The 13,115-nt window shown below is 39.4% G+C and overlaps 1 protein-coding gene across 3 annotated transcripts in view; it reads right to left on the bottom strand.

The window, feature by feature from the left end:
• Window positions 1-13,115, bottom strand: part of KDM1B (lysine demethylase 1B) — a 28,332-nt gene that overhangs the window by 9,765 nt on the left and 5,452 nt on the right. For 2 of the 3 annotated variants that reach the window (XM_056331697.1, XM_056331696.1), the window contains exons 5-15: window positions 12,748-12,837; window positions 11,858-11,969; window positions 11,038-11,154; window positions 10,090-10,128; window positions 8,788-8,992; window positions 7,505-7,689; window positions 6,458-6,634; window positions 5,487-5,561; window positions 3,999-4,136; window positions 2,360-2,531; window positions 1,225-1,352 (exon numbers count right to left, since the gene is read on the bottom strand). In XM_056331697.1, the coding sequence (XP_056187672.1) occupies window positions 1,225-1,352; window positions 2,360-2,531; window positions 3,999-4,136; window positions 5,487-5,561; window positions 6,458-6,634; window positions 7,505-7,689; window positions 8,788-8,992; window positions 10,090-10,128; window positions 11,038-11,154; window positions 11,858-11,969; window positions 12,748-12,837 (1,438 nt within the window). The remainder of the gene's footprint in view (window positions 1-1,224; window positions 1,353-2,359; window positions 2,532-3,998; window positions 4,137-5,486; window positions 5,562-6,457; window positions 6,635-7,504; window positions 7,690-8,787; window positions 8,993-10,089; window positions 10,129-11,037; window positions 11,155-11,857; window positions 11,970-12,747; window positions 12,838-13,115) is intronic. The other variant, XM_056331695.1, reaches the window with a different exon arrangement.

Here is a 13,115-nt window from a genome sequence, read left to right as displayed (position 1 = left end):
AAACGTCCTAACATGGGCTGGTCATTAGCAGGTTCTGCTTGGTAGAGGGAACAAGGCAGGTAGTACAAAAATTCAGGTGGATTGCAGTGTATTTTATTTCAGTTTTCAGTCTCTAGCAAAGAAAACCTGTTTTACAGTCTTACGATTTCAAATAAATAGGAAATATTTTATTTCCCAACATGAAGGGGAAAATAAGATAGACAAAAACTCAACGGAATTTTTCTGAGACCTTGGAGGTTCTTCCATGGTATCATTCATTGACCTTCTCCCCTCACCCCTGCAAGCTCATAGTTAGTGCAACAGTGATACTTGCACTAAGCAATCACCACTGAGCAGTGAAAAATCTGAAGCAATTCTCAAACTGCTATTCAAATGCCAATTCCTATCACTGCGGTTGCGCTGACTTCGTATTTTCATTTAAAAATTGAAGGTAAGATCGATTTTAACATCTTTCTCACTTCCCCTGGGTGCTCGTGAAGTGTGAAAGCTTGACATAGCAAAAGATTTTCCCTTGGCTGCCCTGGTGTAGCACTGTCTTGTTCTTATGTGCTTCTCAGTTCAGATCAGATTTGTGCATCTGCATGTATCCATCAGCTGTCCCGCTACCACAGTATGGTTGACCGTAAACTTCTTTAACCCAAGCAACAGGTCTGAGTAAATAACACACTGCAAACAACGTCGTACTTTGGTATTTCCTGAACCTGCTTGGTTAAAACCAAGTCACAAGGAAAGCAGAGTATCACATAGTCAATGGAATACCTAGGAGTGGTGAACTGGGGCCCACCATCAGGGTGTTGGAACACTTCAGAAGTTAAATGCATTTATTCTCAAGATACCTAGCAAGTAGAGAAATACCTCAGTTTTTAAACACAGGCCTGAGAAGCAGAAATCACATGCAACATCTGAGGAAGAATAACTCTACTGTAAATCCTACCACCCAGCATCTCCGCAAAATGCCCTGCTCCACTGCACCACCTACTCTCAACTTCTCCGTTCAGGAGGATCTCACTGGAAGCACGTCATGAACTGTCAGATTATCTAAGGCAGTGCTGGCATCTGGGTCTCGGTGTTTTTAAAGAACAGGTTAGGGACGTAGGAACAGTTTAGGGATAGCTGATTGTCCCTCTGGGGCTGTGGGATGGATCAGATGACTTCTCAGTGTTACTTCCAACCCTATTTTCTATGAAGCTCAGCCACTTCAGAACACTGGCTGTCAAAACTCACCTGAGAGAGATTGCTGCCACAGGCATACTCCAGATTACTGAGATGGAACTGTAGTACTTTTTCTTCCAGCTCACTGAACTGGATACCAGACTCCTGAATAAACGCTTTATAGATCTCTTGTATTTTTTCTGTGAAAGAACATGTTTAAAGTAAGAATAGATCACAATCTGCCAGAAGTCCTACTGCATTTCACTCTGCTATTCTCTGGATCATGAAGTTTTTCAAGCTTATTGTTAATTTGCACCAAGATGTTTTTCTTCTTGTAGAAAAAAACCCAGTAAGATCTTTCCAGTGATAAAATCCAACTTTGTTGTTTAATCAGAGATTATCCTATGATTTCCTTCAAAAAGGAAACATACATAGCTTCAGGAAAAAAAGGGGTTAAAATGATTTCAAAGAAAAAAGAGAAAACCAAAACACACTGCACAACAGGACAGCTGGACAGCTGTCATCAATATACAGTCAAAGTTATTTCAAGGAAAATACACTTCAAGATAATGGAGAATCTTTGCCAATTAATCCTGCTTAATTTTTACAAAAGCCGAAGAGCTAAGAAATTTGATCCAGAGCTCACTGAAGAACATAAGAATTGCTAATTCTGTCTTACAGAGAATCTGCGCTAGAAAGATAAAGGAGGCAGATGTTTCTGAGCAAGTTTATTTTTTGTTACTGAATGTGCCTGCATGCTGTCAGTGCGGTGGGAAGTGTTACCAGTGGAGATGGGACTATAGTTGCCAGCAGAAGGCTTTGATCAGGCTCTTTCTGAGACAGTTTAGTCAAAAAGTGTAAGAGTTACAGCTAGCTATGGTCTGCTTCGGCAAGAGGCAAGGCTTCTGAACTGGTAACAGCACTAGGTATACCAAAAACGCTACCTCGTGAAAACAAGACATCACATCAGAAGTTGTACAGTATTGTAAAAGCCATCAAATTAGGCTTCCTTAAAAGTGCTATTTTGGTCTGTGTGTACACGATAGTCAATCTCTCTTTGTCATCCACAGAGCCAGGTTATCACTGTTGGATTTCAGGTCAGATGGACAGCCACACGCTTCTAAAAATGCCCAACATAAAGCCAATTTAATATAAAACTCTATGAATGCAGCCAGCGACTTCCCTTTGCAATACATTTCCCACTTACCACCAAGAGGAACATCTTGATGTTGGGTTTTATCTTTTCTCCACTCAGAGACGACATCTAGGATGGCATTGAAATGAAAGTCCATACGTTTATCAATAGTGGGATCTGTTATCCTTCCACCTTCCTGGATCAAGTCACATTTCTCCCCTAGTTTGTGCATTTTAATGCCAAGCTTAAGAAAAAGACATTTTATTGCTTTTTAAGTATGGAAAAACTACAGTGCCTAGCCTGCTCAAAATTATTTCAAGTAAGGTGAATCCCTCAAAGGTAAGCGATGCCACTTAGGAAACATCCATGACTTCAAATAATTAGTCAGATTAACTCAAACTCTCGTTCTCCTAAAACTGGAATACCAACAGTCCTTCTATCCGTTAATGGTCCACAAATTGTTTTTCCCCACTCTTTCATCCTTTTCTTTATTGGGCATTCCCAGAAACCTTATCTCCAACTTTCCTATCAGGCCAGGAGCTAGTACAGAGATGTTGGGTCTGGAAACCAAACATGATGAACCAGTCATCTTCATTTCTACCTCACCCTCTTCTCTAAATCGCCATTAAAATAAATTCTTTTCTACAACTTTCTAGTGCCTGATGCGCAAACAGTTCCCTGTGTTCAGGAATTGACAGGATGTTGCTTGCCAGTTACCACCAATTTTATTAACAAACAAGCCAAGAAAGAAATTATTTGGAATTAAACCTAGTGTCTTGCTCTGTTTGTCCAGCTTGCATCGAACACACAACAGAGCTAAATCGGAAAAGTATGTTTTACAGAGTCAGTCTAGAGAAAATAGGACAAATATAGCGCTAACTTCTTCCTAGGGACTTGTTCCTGAGGGTGTGCTCCAGTGTTTCTCACATCTCCCTAGGCTGTTGGTCACCCCTGCAGGTCTCATCTCAAGATACAGCTGTACTTTGAGAAATGACATGAAAAGACCACAAAGGGATGGGCACCCAAGGTGTATTCAGAAGTCATTTCTCCTCATCTCATAACTAAAACGTGATTACAAAAACATTTCCTCATGACACTACAGAGCACTAGAGTTAAAGCAGCATGGGCTGGATTTACATGCCTCTCTGAACAAAATCCATACTCGAGTTCCACTTGGAGATATTCAGCTTCCTGCCCACAAAAACCCAAAAGCAAATCAACAAATTAAATACATAATCAAACTGCAGCGTGTTTGCATCAGTAGCTGTTAGACTTACGCGTCTTAACCTGTGCAGAACTGAACTAGAAATACAGAGGCTGTGCAAAGGCAAGTCTGTCACAGAAATGTTTCTTACAACAACACAGCAATAGCCTCCCACTGTACAGCTTTTCTCAGCTCTAAGGAAGTCTGCTGGGGTCCTTTTACATGACTATCTCCAGAAAAGGGGGAAAAAAAGCGGTTTCTTCTGGTCCTGCAGCTGGAGCTGCCTTGTTTAATCTTTACATAATGTGCCCCAAACCACTCTACAGCCCTCCTCTGTCCCCAGCTGCTACCAAAGATAGAACAGCAACACAGAGCTCACTCACAACACAGAACAGTGGTTTTAATCATGTCATGAAAAAGGAGTCCCACCCTCACCCAGCCACCCAAGCCTGGCTTTAACGACAGTTTTTCACTAGTGATAATGCGTGACCGCTGCAGGGAACCCACTTGCTCACACATTAGTGCCACTGGGTTGTTGACACATCCGTTGACGATTTGTGCACCTCTTCCAACAGTGACTCCTTTGAACGTCTTATCATCCCACACTCGGCCACCAATTCTGTCTTTAGCTTCTAAGACAATAACCTATGACACAAATGCAGCTCAGTAAATTGTAAGATTCAGTTATATTAAACATTATCTGTTGAACTCCAGAGCAAAGGAGAAAACAAAACACAAAAAAATGCCAAGCAATCCAGCAACGCTAACAATCTTAACACACTGTTTTCATTTGTGTATATAGTTCATTTATGCATTTAAATTGTTATCAAAAGGTTACCTTTTGGGATATACTCATATAAATAACTGTTACTTTAAGAAACCACCTTATTTTTGTTGTCTTTTTTAAAAAGCTTAAGACCTATTCAGGAAATCTCCAAACTGGAGTTTAAGGCATGCTACAGGCTATTAAACACAGTGATCTATACGCAGTGTCCATCTGAGGAAGTCCATACACCTTTTGGAGAAATTTATTCCTGGGGTATTCCAAGAAAACCCCATTCTCACATATTTCCACCATGCATTTGTACCTCCTTCAGCACCCACTACTTGTCACAGATAGACACAGGACACCAGACTAGATGGATGTCTGACTAAATGTTTACCCTTACTTGTATTATCTTTTTATTTTTAGTCTTTTTAGAGAAACTCATCTCTCCAGCACAGTAGAAAGCAACAGTGTGTATATATAAAAATACATATGTCATACTTCATATATTAAAAAAGGTCCTGCCAGTTGATATTCGTGTATTTTACTGCAGGATAGCTTTCCACAGGACCTGATGTACAGAAAGGCTGCACTGCAATTTGCTGTTTAGCCATAAAGGAACAAGATAACGGCCCTATAGGATTCAGGGATTCATAAAAATACAGACATATGTAACACATAAATCCAGAAAGTCAGATGCTCATTCAGTTCCTTAAGCATCAGCCCTGCAAACGCCTCACATGTTAGGAGTCCAATAGATTTTCATAAGAGTATTCTGATGTGTAAAATCATGTCAACATGTAAATCTTGTGAGATCACACTGTCTATGATAAATATCAGCGAAAAGGGAAATGTGATTTGCTTGTTTTTAATAAGCAACAGCTAAGTACAGTGAAGTGCACAAATAAAAGAACACTTCACCTCATTTAAACAGCCATCATCATCATCTACAGTCCCATTATTTGGATGTGAATATCCATGTCTCCCCTATCTTCCCAACCTAAGTTTATGTAAAAATATTCACTGCATGCTTTGTTGAATTATAGATACAAATAAATGCTGTTTTCAAACAGCAGATTCACTCAATAAAACCCCAGATTTTACAAATCAGTTAGGATGCCCTGTATATAAATGTTTGTAACAAGAATGTAATTTTTTTCATTTTGATGAAGAACACTTTCAAAGCAGAGGAAGTCTGATTTTCAGTAATGTACTCTAAAGTTTCTCACCTTAATTCCAAAATTGTGCAGCTGTCGGGCTGCTGCTAATCCTGCTGCACCAGCCCCAACAATAATGACAGATTTCTAAAAAGTAATAAAAGATTTAAACAAATAGTAAGAACTAAAACAGAACTTATCATCACACAGTTATTTTTCTTCTTGGTAAAGTTAAAAATACCTGTAGGTTTCAGAAGTCTAGGCTCTCTTGTCCTCTAAAGCAATCAGTGGTAACTTTTAAAGAGGATAGTGCACTTAATAGGGAGAAAAGCTCAATTGTAGCTTTGGAAATAGTTACAATTTTTAAGGACTTTAAAAGCAGATGTCTCAATTTCTTTTAACAGAAACAGCTGAACTTATAAGTAACAAAATCTAACTGAAGTTATCAGCCAAGAAACACACTTACCTCGTAATGATTTCAATCACAGATTGGGTTGACCAGTAAAAAATATTTTATAAATTTAAAATATATAGTTTCCAAACATCAATCAACTTGCAATTTCTAGGAGATACTCCATTACAGAATACATTATTTTGATAAGTTTGTGTGCTATCAAGCAAATTGCTAGTCACAAGTGAAGTGCGTACCCTTCAATCATAGATCTTGCAAACCAATACGGAATAGTTTCCTCGCCTATGCGAGCGGTTGTATATAACTATGTATTACACGGTTAAGCCATGAGAAGAACCTAAGTCTGTTGTATATTTTTCACACAGTTCCCATCCATCTGGAAAGCTCATAGGAAGCAGAAATCCATAGGACTGAGTTCCACAGATTTTAGTGGGAACAAAAACCTTGCTGGCAAGAATCCCATGTCTGTAGTTTCCACAACCATTGAAGGCAGATGAGAACCATGTGAAAGACACGCAGTGTATTTGCTTTTAGATGTAATTTTACCTGCCATTCCAAAAAAAAAAAAGCTACGACATGTGCCATGTAGTTTTAAAGAACTAATAATGTAGAGATTATTACAGCAACTTACATTGTGGTATTCTTTAGGAAGAAGATACTGGTCAGGACTGACTGATAAAATCCCTGTATTAATTAGCCCTTTCCTTGTCATAAAATGAAGTATCCTCTCCATTTCCTGTACACAGCGAATACGCACAAGCCCCCGAACAATGATGTGATGGATACATTTCTGAGGGGTAAGAGCCTCCTGCAAAGCAGAAACAAAGGACAGAAAGTTTATTTTCTAATACTCAATTTTTCACGTGTTTACATCGTACTTAAACTGTAAACCAGGCTGTAGAAATCAATCACAAATCAGGCTTCTGAGAGCATTTTAAAGGCAAGTTTGGTGGAAGTTTCTTGCTAGCCAGCTTTACAGTAAGGTAACAATTTATTAAGCTAGATTAACATGGAATATTATCCATGCAATTGATTAGCACATAAGTCTACAAGATACTCTTGCAAACTCCATGGTGTGCTGCATTAGTGCAAAAACGGTATTGAAAAGCATCCCCGACTGCAAAATGAATCTACCTGATGGCAATGCTCACAATGACATTCAAGTAAAACCCATTCCAAACTGGCATTCCAACTAAAAAACCAGATTAATATCTGAAACCTTCACATAAATACACACAACAGTATCTGACAGCTTCAGTACATGAAATTCCAGCAATTCCATTGAAGGCAGCGTCATAGCTAGCGTAAGTAAAAAGACAATCTCTTCCCTGTATAAGTCATATGGAAAAAAAAAACCAAAAACCCCCATCAAATACTCACAAGCAGTATTTAGAAAATGTTCAAGCACCCCTTTAAAAGTTAATAGTTGGGCAGACTCAGTAGAGTTTTAATACTTCTAAAACTTTTGTCTTTTACTGTAAAAAGAACTAAAACAAACAAACAAACAAAACCAAAAAAACAGCCAATCTTAGAATGGATTTTCAAAAAGATGGCAGCAGTTTTTCTGGTGCATAAGTTGTCATCTAAGAAGAGAGTCCAATCCATAAGAAGAGAGTCCACATCCCAAAAAAGTAGCTATTATTTATAAACAAACAAATTAACTATTAGCATCTCTTACCTTGCAGTTTGTGTACCACAGAGCCAAAATCAGGTTTCTCAAAGCCAAGTACATGGTAGGGTCTCGTGAATATTCTGGGAACTCATAGAGCTCATCCAGTTCCATGACATCTGGCCTCACACAAAGTGCTTTCCCACATTCATTGGGCTGGTAAAAAGGCTGGAAATACTTGTTCATACCTGCAACTGAACAAAGACACACCAAGAACTAGTCATACTCCATCGTTACCTTCATTACATCCTTCTCCCTCTTAAGACGATCCATTGACCTCACACAGATAAACAAGTAACAAAGCCTTCCAGCCTCTAGCCACCTTCAGAACGATTTCATTTCTATTGCTCTCCCCTCTCCTGTCCTCTAGGCTGTGGAATATTAATTGTCCTGCTACCTGATGGGTATGTCTTGCACCTATGAGAGCTTAAGTTTTGTCAGACAAACTGTGCGTGCCCTCAGATGCCATGACGAGTCCAACAAGGAACAGGATCTAAACCCAAGTCTAAGATCTAGCATCACTGCACAGGCTTATGCAGGACTCTGAACCCCTTTCATCTTCAACTCCCAATACTGCCCAGAGTGGGTAGCAACCAGAAGTAGCCATCTTCCACACGCAGTATTGGTAGCTCTGTGTAATAAAAGTTTCCTGTTTGTTAAGCAGATAAATAGATGAACAGATTTATTTTCAGCACCTAAGGAGAGCAAAGCCTGCTAAGACAACGCAGAAGCTGACCTTGCCTCAAAGCACTCTTAGAGATGAGTGTGGGAATCCTGAATTACCTTTCTCCGTACCTGACCTACGCTGCAGATCCGCACTCCCAGGCTGTCAGTCTCAGAGCTGTCCTTAGCAAAAAAATTAACCTACAAAGAATCTCAGTGCCTTAAGAAATTAAATCCTTCTCTCCAAAGCCCCAAAGATCCACAAAATCAAAACTAGCAGAATCATGTTTTGTTTTGCTAAATCTTCATTTCCTTAACGCAAACAATCTTTAAGTACCCGCATGTCCATTTCCCATTTCTAGAAACAAATGGCAGGTGGTAAACAAAAAGCCTACGCAGTCTGTGCTTACTCCCTAAAGAAGTGCCATACAAAATGTATTACCTTTACCTTACAAACGAGTAAATTGCATCAAAGAAGTACAGAAGCAGTCACACAGAGAGTGTGTATTAGTGCTGAGAACAGAACCAGTATTTCTGAATCAGGAGCATTTATGTGCCTTATAAACTCAGTTATAAGGCAAAATTTATCACACCTATTTAAGCAACAGAGCCCTGCAGATGGCCCTTACCAGTCAAATTAGGCACGCTCTTTAAGTGCTCTAACTTCACAAGGCTGGATTCACCAGGTAACCGATTAGTGCTGGTACAGGATGGACTCATGCCCACGCAGTCTGGATAATATGCAGCTAGAAAGGGAGCTGCCACACTGTCTTTCAGCAAAGGAGGGAGTATGAGCATGGAGTACCACCAATGGTCTGAAACTTCAGCCACTCTCTGGCCAAGCGGAGAAGTGAAGGAAAGAGGGGAGAAGAGAACACGTCAGTACTTTGAAAACGATGGAAAATGAACCAGTTCCCCCCCCTCCCTCCAAAACTGAGACCAAAAAGCACTAGAAGTACAAATCTCAGAATTGCCAGTCATAAAGACATTTTCTCTCCCTCTTTCCCCTTCCTCAGCCTGACACAGAAAACCTGTAGCATTAATCTCTTCCTCAGAAATGGAGCTGAAACTTCACAAACTCCACACGCACGTGGAAAGCAAACAGATGAGACGTGCCATGACAACACATCTATGCCTTAACAGACCCTTTATAAAACACTTACGGTCATTTATGCATCCAGAAATCTGAACTTAGAAATGCCTACAACTGACTGATGAATTTAGTTTAGATTCTGCTGTCTCCATCAAAGACCCTCTAAAACCCTAAAAAACACTAATTCAGCCTTCATTTACAAATCAAACATGCATTAAGAAAACAAAACCACAAAGCTTCTACAAATCAACAGTAGCCTTGAACACGTTTCCTGGGATAGGGGTACCTCAGGTACACTTGTCAACATTGACTTATTGAACATCAGATCGTACCAAATCTGAAATGCAGCGTTACATGATCATAAGCCCATTGAAACACCAACATACATGGAGTTTAGTTTTGTATTATAAGGGAGAGGAGAGAGAAAACATGGTTTGATGCTCTCTTGCAGTCTTCAAAAACAGGAGACTATCTTGACTAAAGATAGAAACTACCTGAAAGATAGGGAAATTTTAGGATGGGGAATTTTATTTGAAAGCTGGCAACTGAATGCTATTTTGCTTGATCAAAAAAGAGAATTAGGAGTAAACCTTGAATCACAGGCCACAACTCAAAGACACCACAAACCACCTGAAAGCTAGTTGGTATGGTAAGGGAAAAAGAGGAGAAAGATGAAAAAGTAGAAGGCCCTAGGCTCTGTTGCAAATAGTGTCTGACAGTTTCCTGAGCAAAATACCACCACAATTGGCCAAAGGCCCGAGAAAAGGAAAGAAATACGCTGTGCTTTAAGATTGCTTTCATATTCTAGGACAAAGGAAGAGGAACAGCCACTACTCACCAAGTCCTCAGGCATGGAACACTGGTCTGAGCCCTCAGTCTGAAAGAAAAGTGAACGGTATCAGAGCTATTCATAAGTTGTACAACAAAAATTAAATATAAAACAAAGTGACTTGTCTATGGCATAGTTCTCGAAGCTTAAAAAACAAACGAAAAATGCGTTAGTGTTAGCCTTCTGTAGCCAAGATGATAATGCTAATAAAAATAAATAGTAGAGAAATGCATAGTTAAAACACACTTGTTAAGTTAGTTTCTACTGATCAGACAGTAAAATATACATTCGATTACATGAACTGGAGTGGAATGCTCAAACAAACAAACAGGAATTTTATAGAAAAATTCTGCAAATAGCCCACATTTGCCAGAGAAGCTCTTCCAGTCTAGACTATAGAAGAAAGTTCCTCATTTATTTTAAGAGTATCTTTATCACAAAGTTTCAAGATTAAATGCTGACCCTTCTGATCTTCACATGATCAGTATTTTCACGTTATGTTTTTAACTGTATAGATACTATGGCACTCTAAGGACTCTTTCAAATTTCAGGAGTTTTCATGTAAAGCCCCATGACAGAGTTGCTAGAAATTAATAAAAGCTCATTGAGTTTTTCAGATTCTTTCCTCAATAACAAAGTATGGCCAAACAAAACCAAAATAAACTTCCTGGTGCATGTTTGGCTTGTACATGCTGATAATCTTTCTGTAGCTTCAGAATGAAGGATTTTACAGTTGACTGTGCAGACAAAAAACATTCCAGGTACTTCTGTTTTGACATCTCCAGCTAGGGAAAAAAAAATCCAAACAGCATGTAGGCCTGTCACCACACAGTTCTCCAGGCTATCGGACAACCATTTCAACATGAGAAACATTAAGCAGCAAACAAGAAATTAGTATCTGCAAACAAGAAATATCAACTTGTTAGTTTCAACATGAGCAAAACTCTTCTGTGTTACCTTGGTAGAATTGTTCAGTTTCATACCACATCTGTAAGTTTTTGCTATTTGTGGTGTCAGCTGGATTTCCTTTGTCAGCTGACGCCATTTACCACACTCTGGCTTTGTGCACTGCACCTACAAGGCAACACACAAACATGTTTTTACTAGTTGCTGTCTGATGACAGGTAAGATTAATGAAGCATAACTAACCAATTAGAAAGCAGCGAGATGTGAGAAAGTTGTCAAATACAATTGTTAAATTTGTTCTCATGTAATTTTCAGGTCATAAGACAGACATTTGGTACACAGAAATCTTGTGCCCATCTCCTGTAACACTGAATTTCTCCGCAGAACCTAACTCCAAAATCAATTCAACACCCAGTTACTATGGTCTTCAGTGGGTTTTGTAAGCATTACTGCAAAAACACATTGTTCACCACTTCAAAAACCCAGCAACAACAAAAAAAGACACCACCACCCAACTTCCTTCCACTCCAGTCTCTCTGCTGCTGCTCTTTTTAGCAGGGAAATACAAAATCTGTTCTGGAAGTCTTTCACACTCGTACTTTCCTATAGCTGGCGCACTCTTGAACGTCACACATCTTAACTGCTACTTCACTGAAAAACAACAGAAGGTGGTTCTTTGTGGGGTATGGAGGTCTCTAACAACAGAAAGGCTGATCAGAATTATTATCTTGAGCTTTCCCAACGCACTCTAATACCAGAAAATCCCCTCAAAACCTCAGCTGACCTGCTGCTTGAACATACAATATCAGAAACTCACACTAGAACATCACACTGAAATGGATGATATTAAACAGATCACCCTCCATCTTACCCAGTAAGGAAGCTGTTGATCAGCCATGAAGGCTTTTGGACTGGGCTCACTTTTACCATTACTTGTCCAAATCCTTTTCCAGGCAGTGTATTTCTCATAACCATCCTTATGGCTAAGAAAGAAGAGGAAAATAAAATGACAAGCAGTCAGAAAATTGGATATTTAGTTCATTTCGAGCAACAGCAGTTATTCTAAAATTAAACATTTTACGTAAGGACAGAGAAATAAGGCTGTAGAGTCCTACCTTTCCCGTTAAAATAAGGAGAAAGTCATGGTTCTTACGATAGTAATAAATTGCATCCCGACTACTGTGTCCTCTCGATCATAAGCACACTTCCAGCACCCAAGGCCTGGCCTGAGTCACAGGTACTGCTGAGCACATAAGCACCCAAAAGCTTTAGTAGACCTGGACTCAACTCCCACTCTAGGTGGGAAGGAGCTTGGAGCTGAAAGCACTCTGTAAGCCCGAGCAGAGTCTTCACTTCACAGTCACTGAACCGCAAGAGTTAAATCTGCTCACTGATTTAATGTTATGGAGCGGCAAGTCTCCTGAATTCACACTGTAAAGTGAATGTCCTTTATAAAGGAAAATAGATTTACTTAAAACTGTTCTCATCCCTTAAAAGTCTCTGTTGTTTTGAGACAAAAGCTTCAGATAACCATACATCCAAACCAGCCTGCCTGAAGTAACCAGTTTTGCCCACACTGCTACGTTTGAGTTGATGACTAGTCCATAAACCTGCAGTTTTAGCGTCAGTGTCTAAGCCTTGCTTTGAATAAAATGAGCACAAGTCCTGTATTATGTTTATGTACATGATGTTTCAACAGTTGTAACATCTGTCAAATTTTAATAAGCACTGAAAAGGCACAACTTTAATTGGCAAATCTACCTTCGGTAATAGTGGTCAAAACATTCATTGCAGAAGTGTTCCCCACAGGAAAGATGATACCATCTAGACGTATACCCATTTTTAGCACACCTGTAATGCAGGAGACATAGAAATAGTTTTACAAAACATTTAGAAAAAAAGATCTTTCTACTGACTGTAGCACATTCTAGAATGTGAAAAAAATACTCAGGACAAGCCAGGGCTTTATGTTACATTCGTGAAGGCTGACTTGCAGAGGGCACTTACAGTCATACAAATAACAATAAGATTTCAATTGTCTCCAACACTTCCAGTTTCCCAACTAAGCAACACCAGATGCAAAGGAGGCACGACGTACACAATGCGCAGTTTTATAGTTGCTCTGGCTT

This window comes from Falco biarmicus, chromosome 3 (genome assembly GCF_023638135.1).
Source record: "Falco biarmicus isolate bFalBia1 chromosome 3, bFalBia1.pri, whole genome shotgun sequence".
NCBI lineage: Eukaryota > Metazoa > Chordata > Aves > Falconiformes > Falconidae > Falco > Falco biarmicus.
This window is presented reverse-complemented; position numbering and strand designations above follow the sequence as displayed.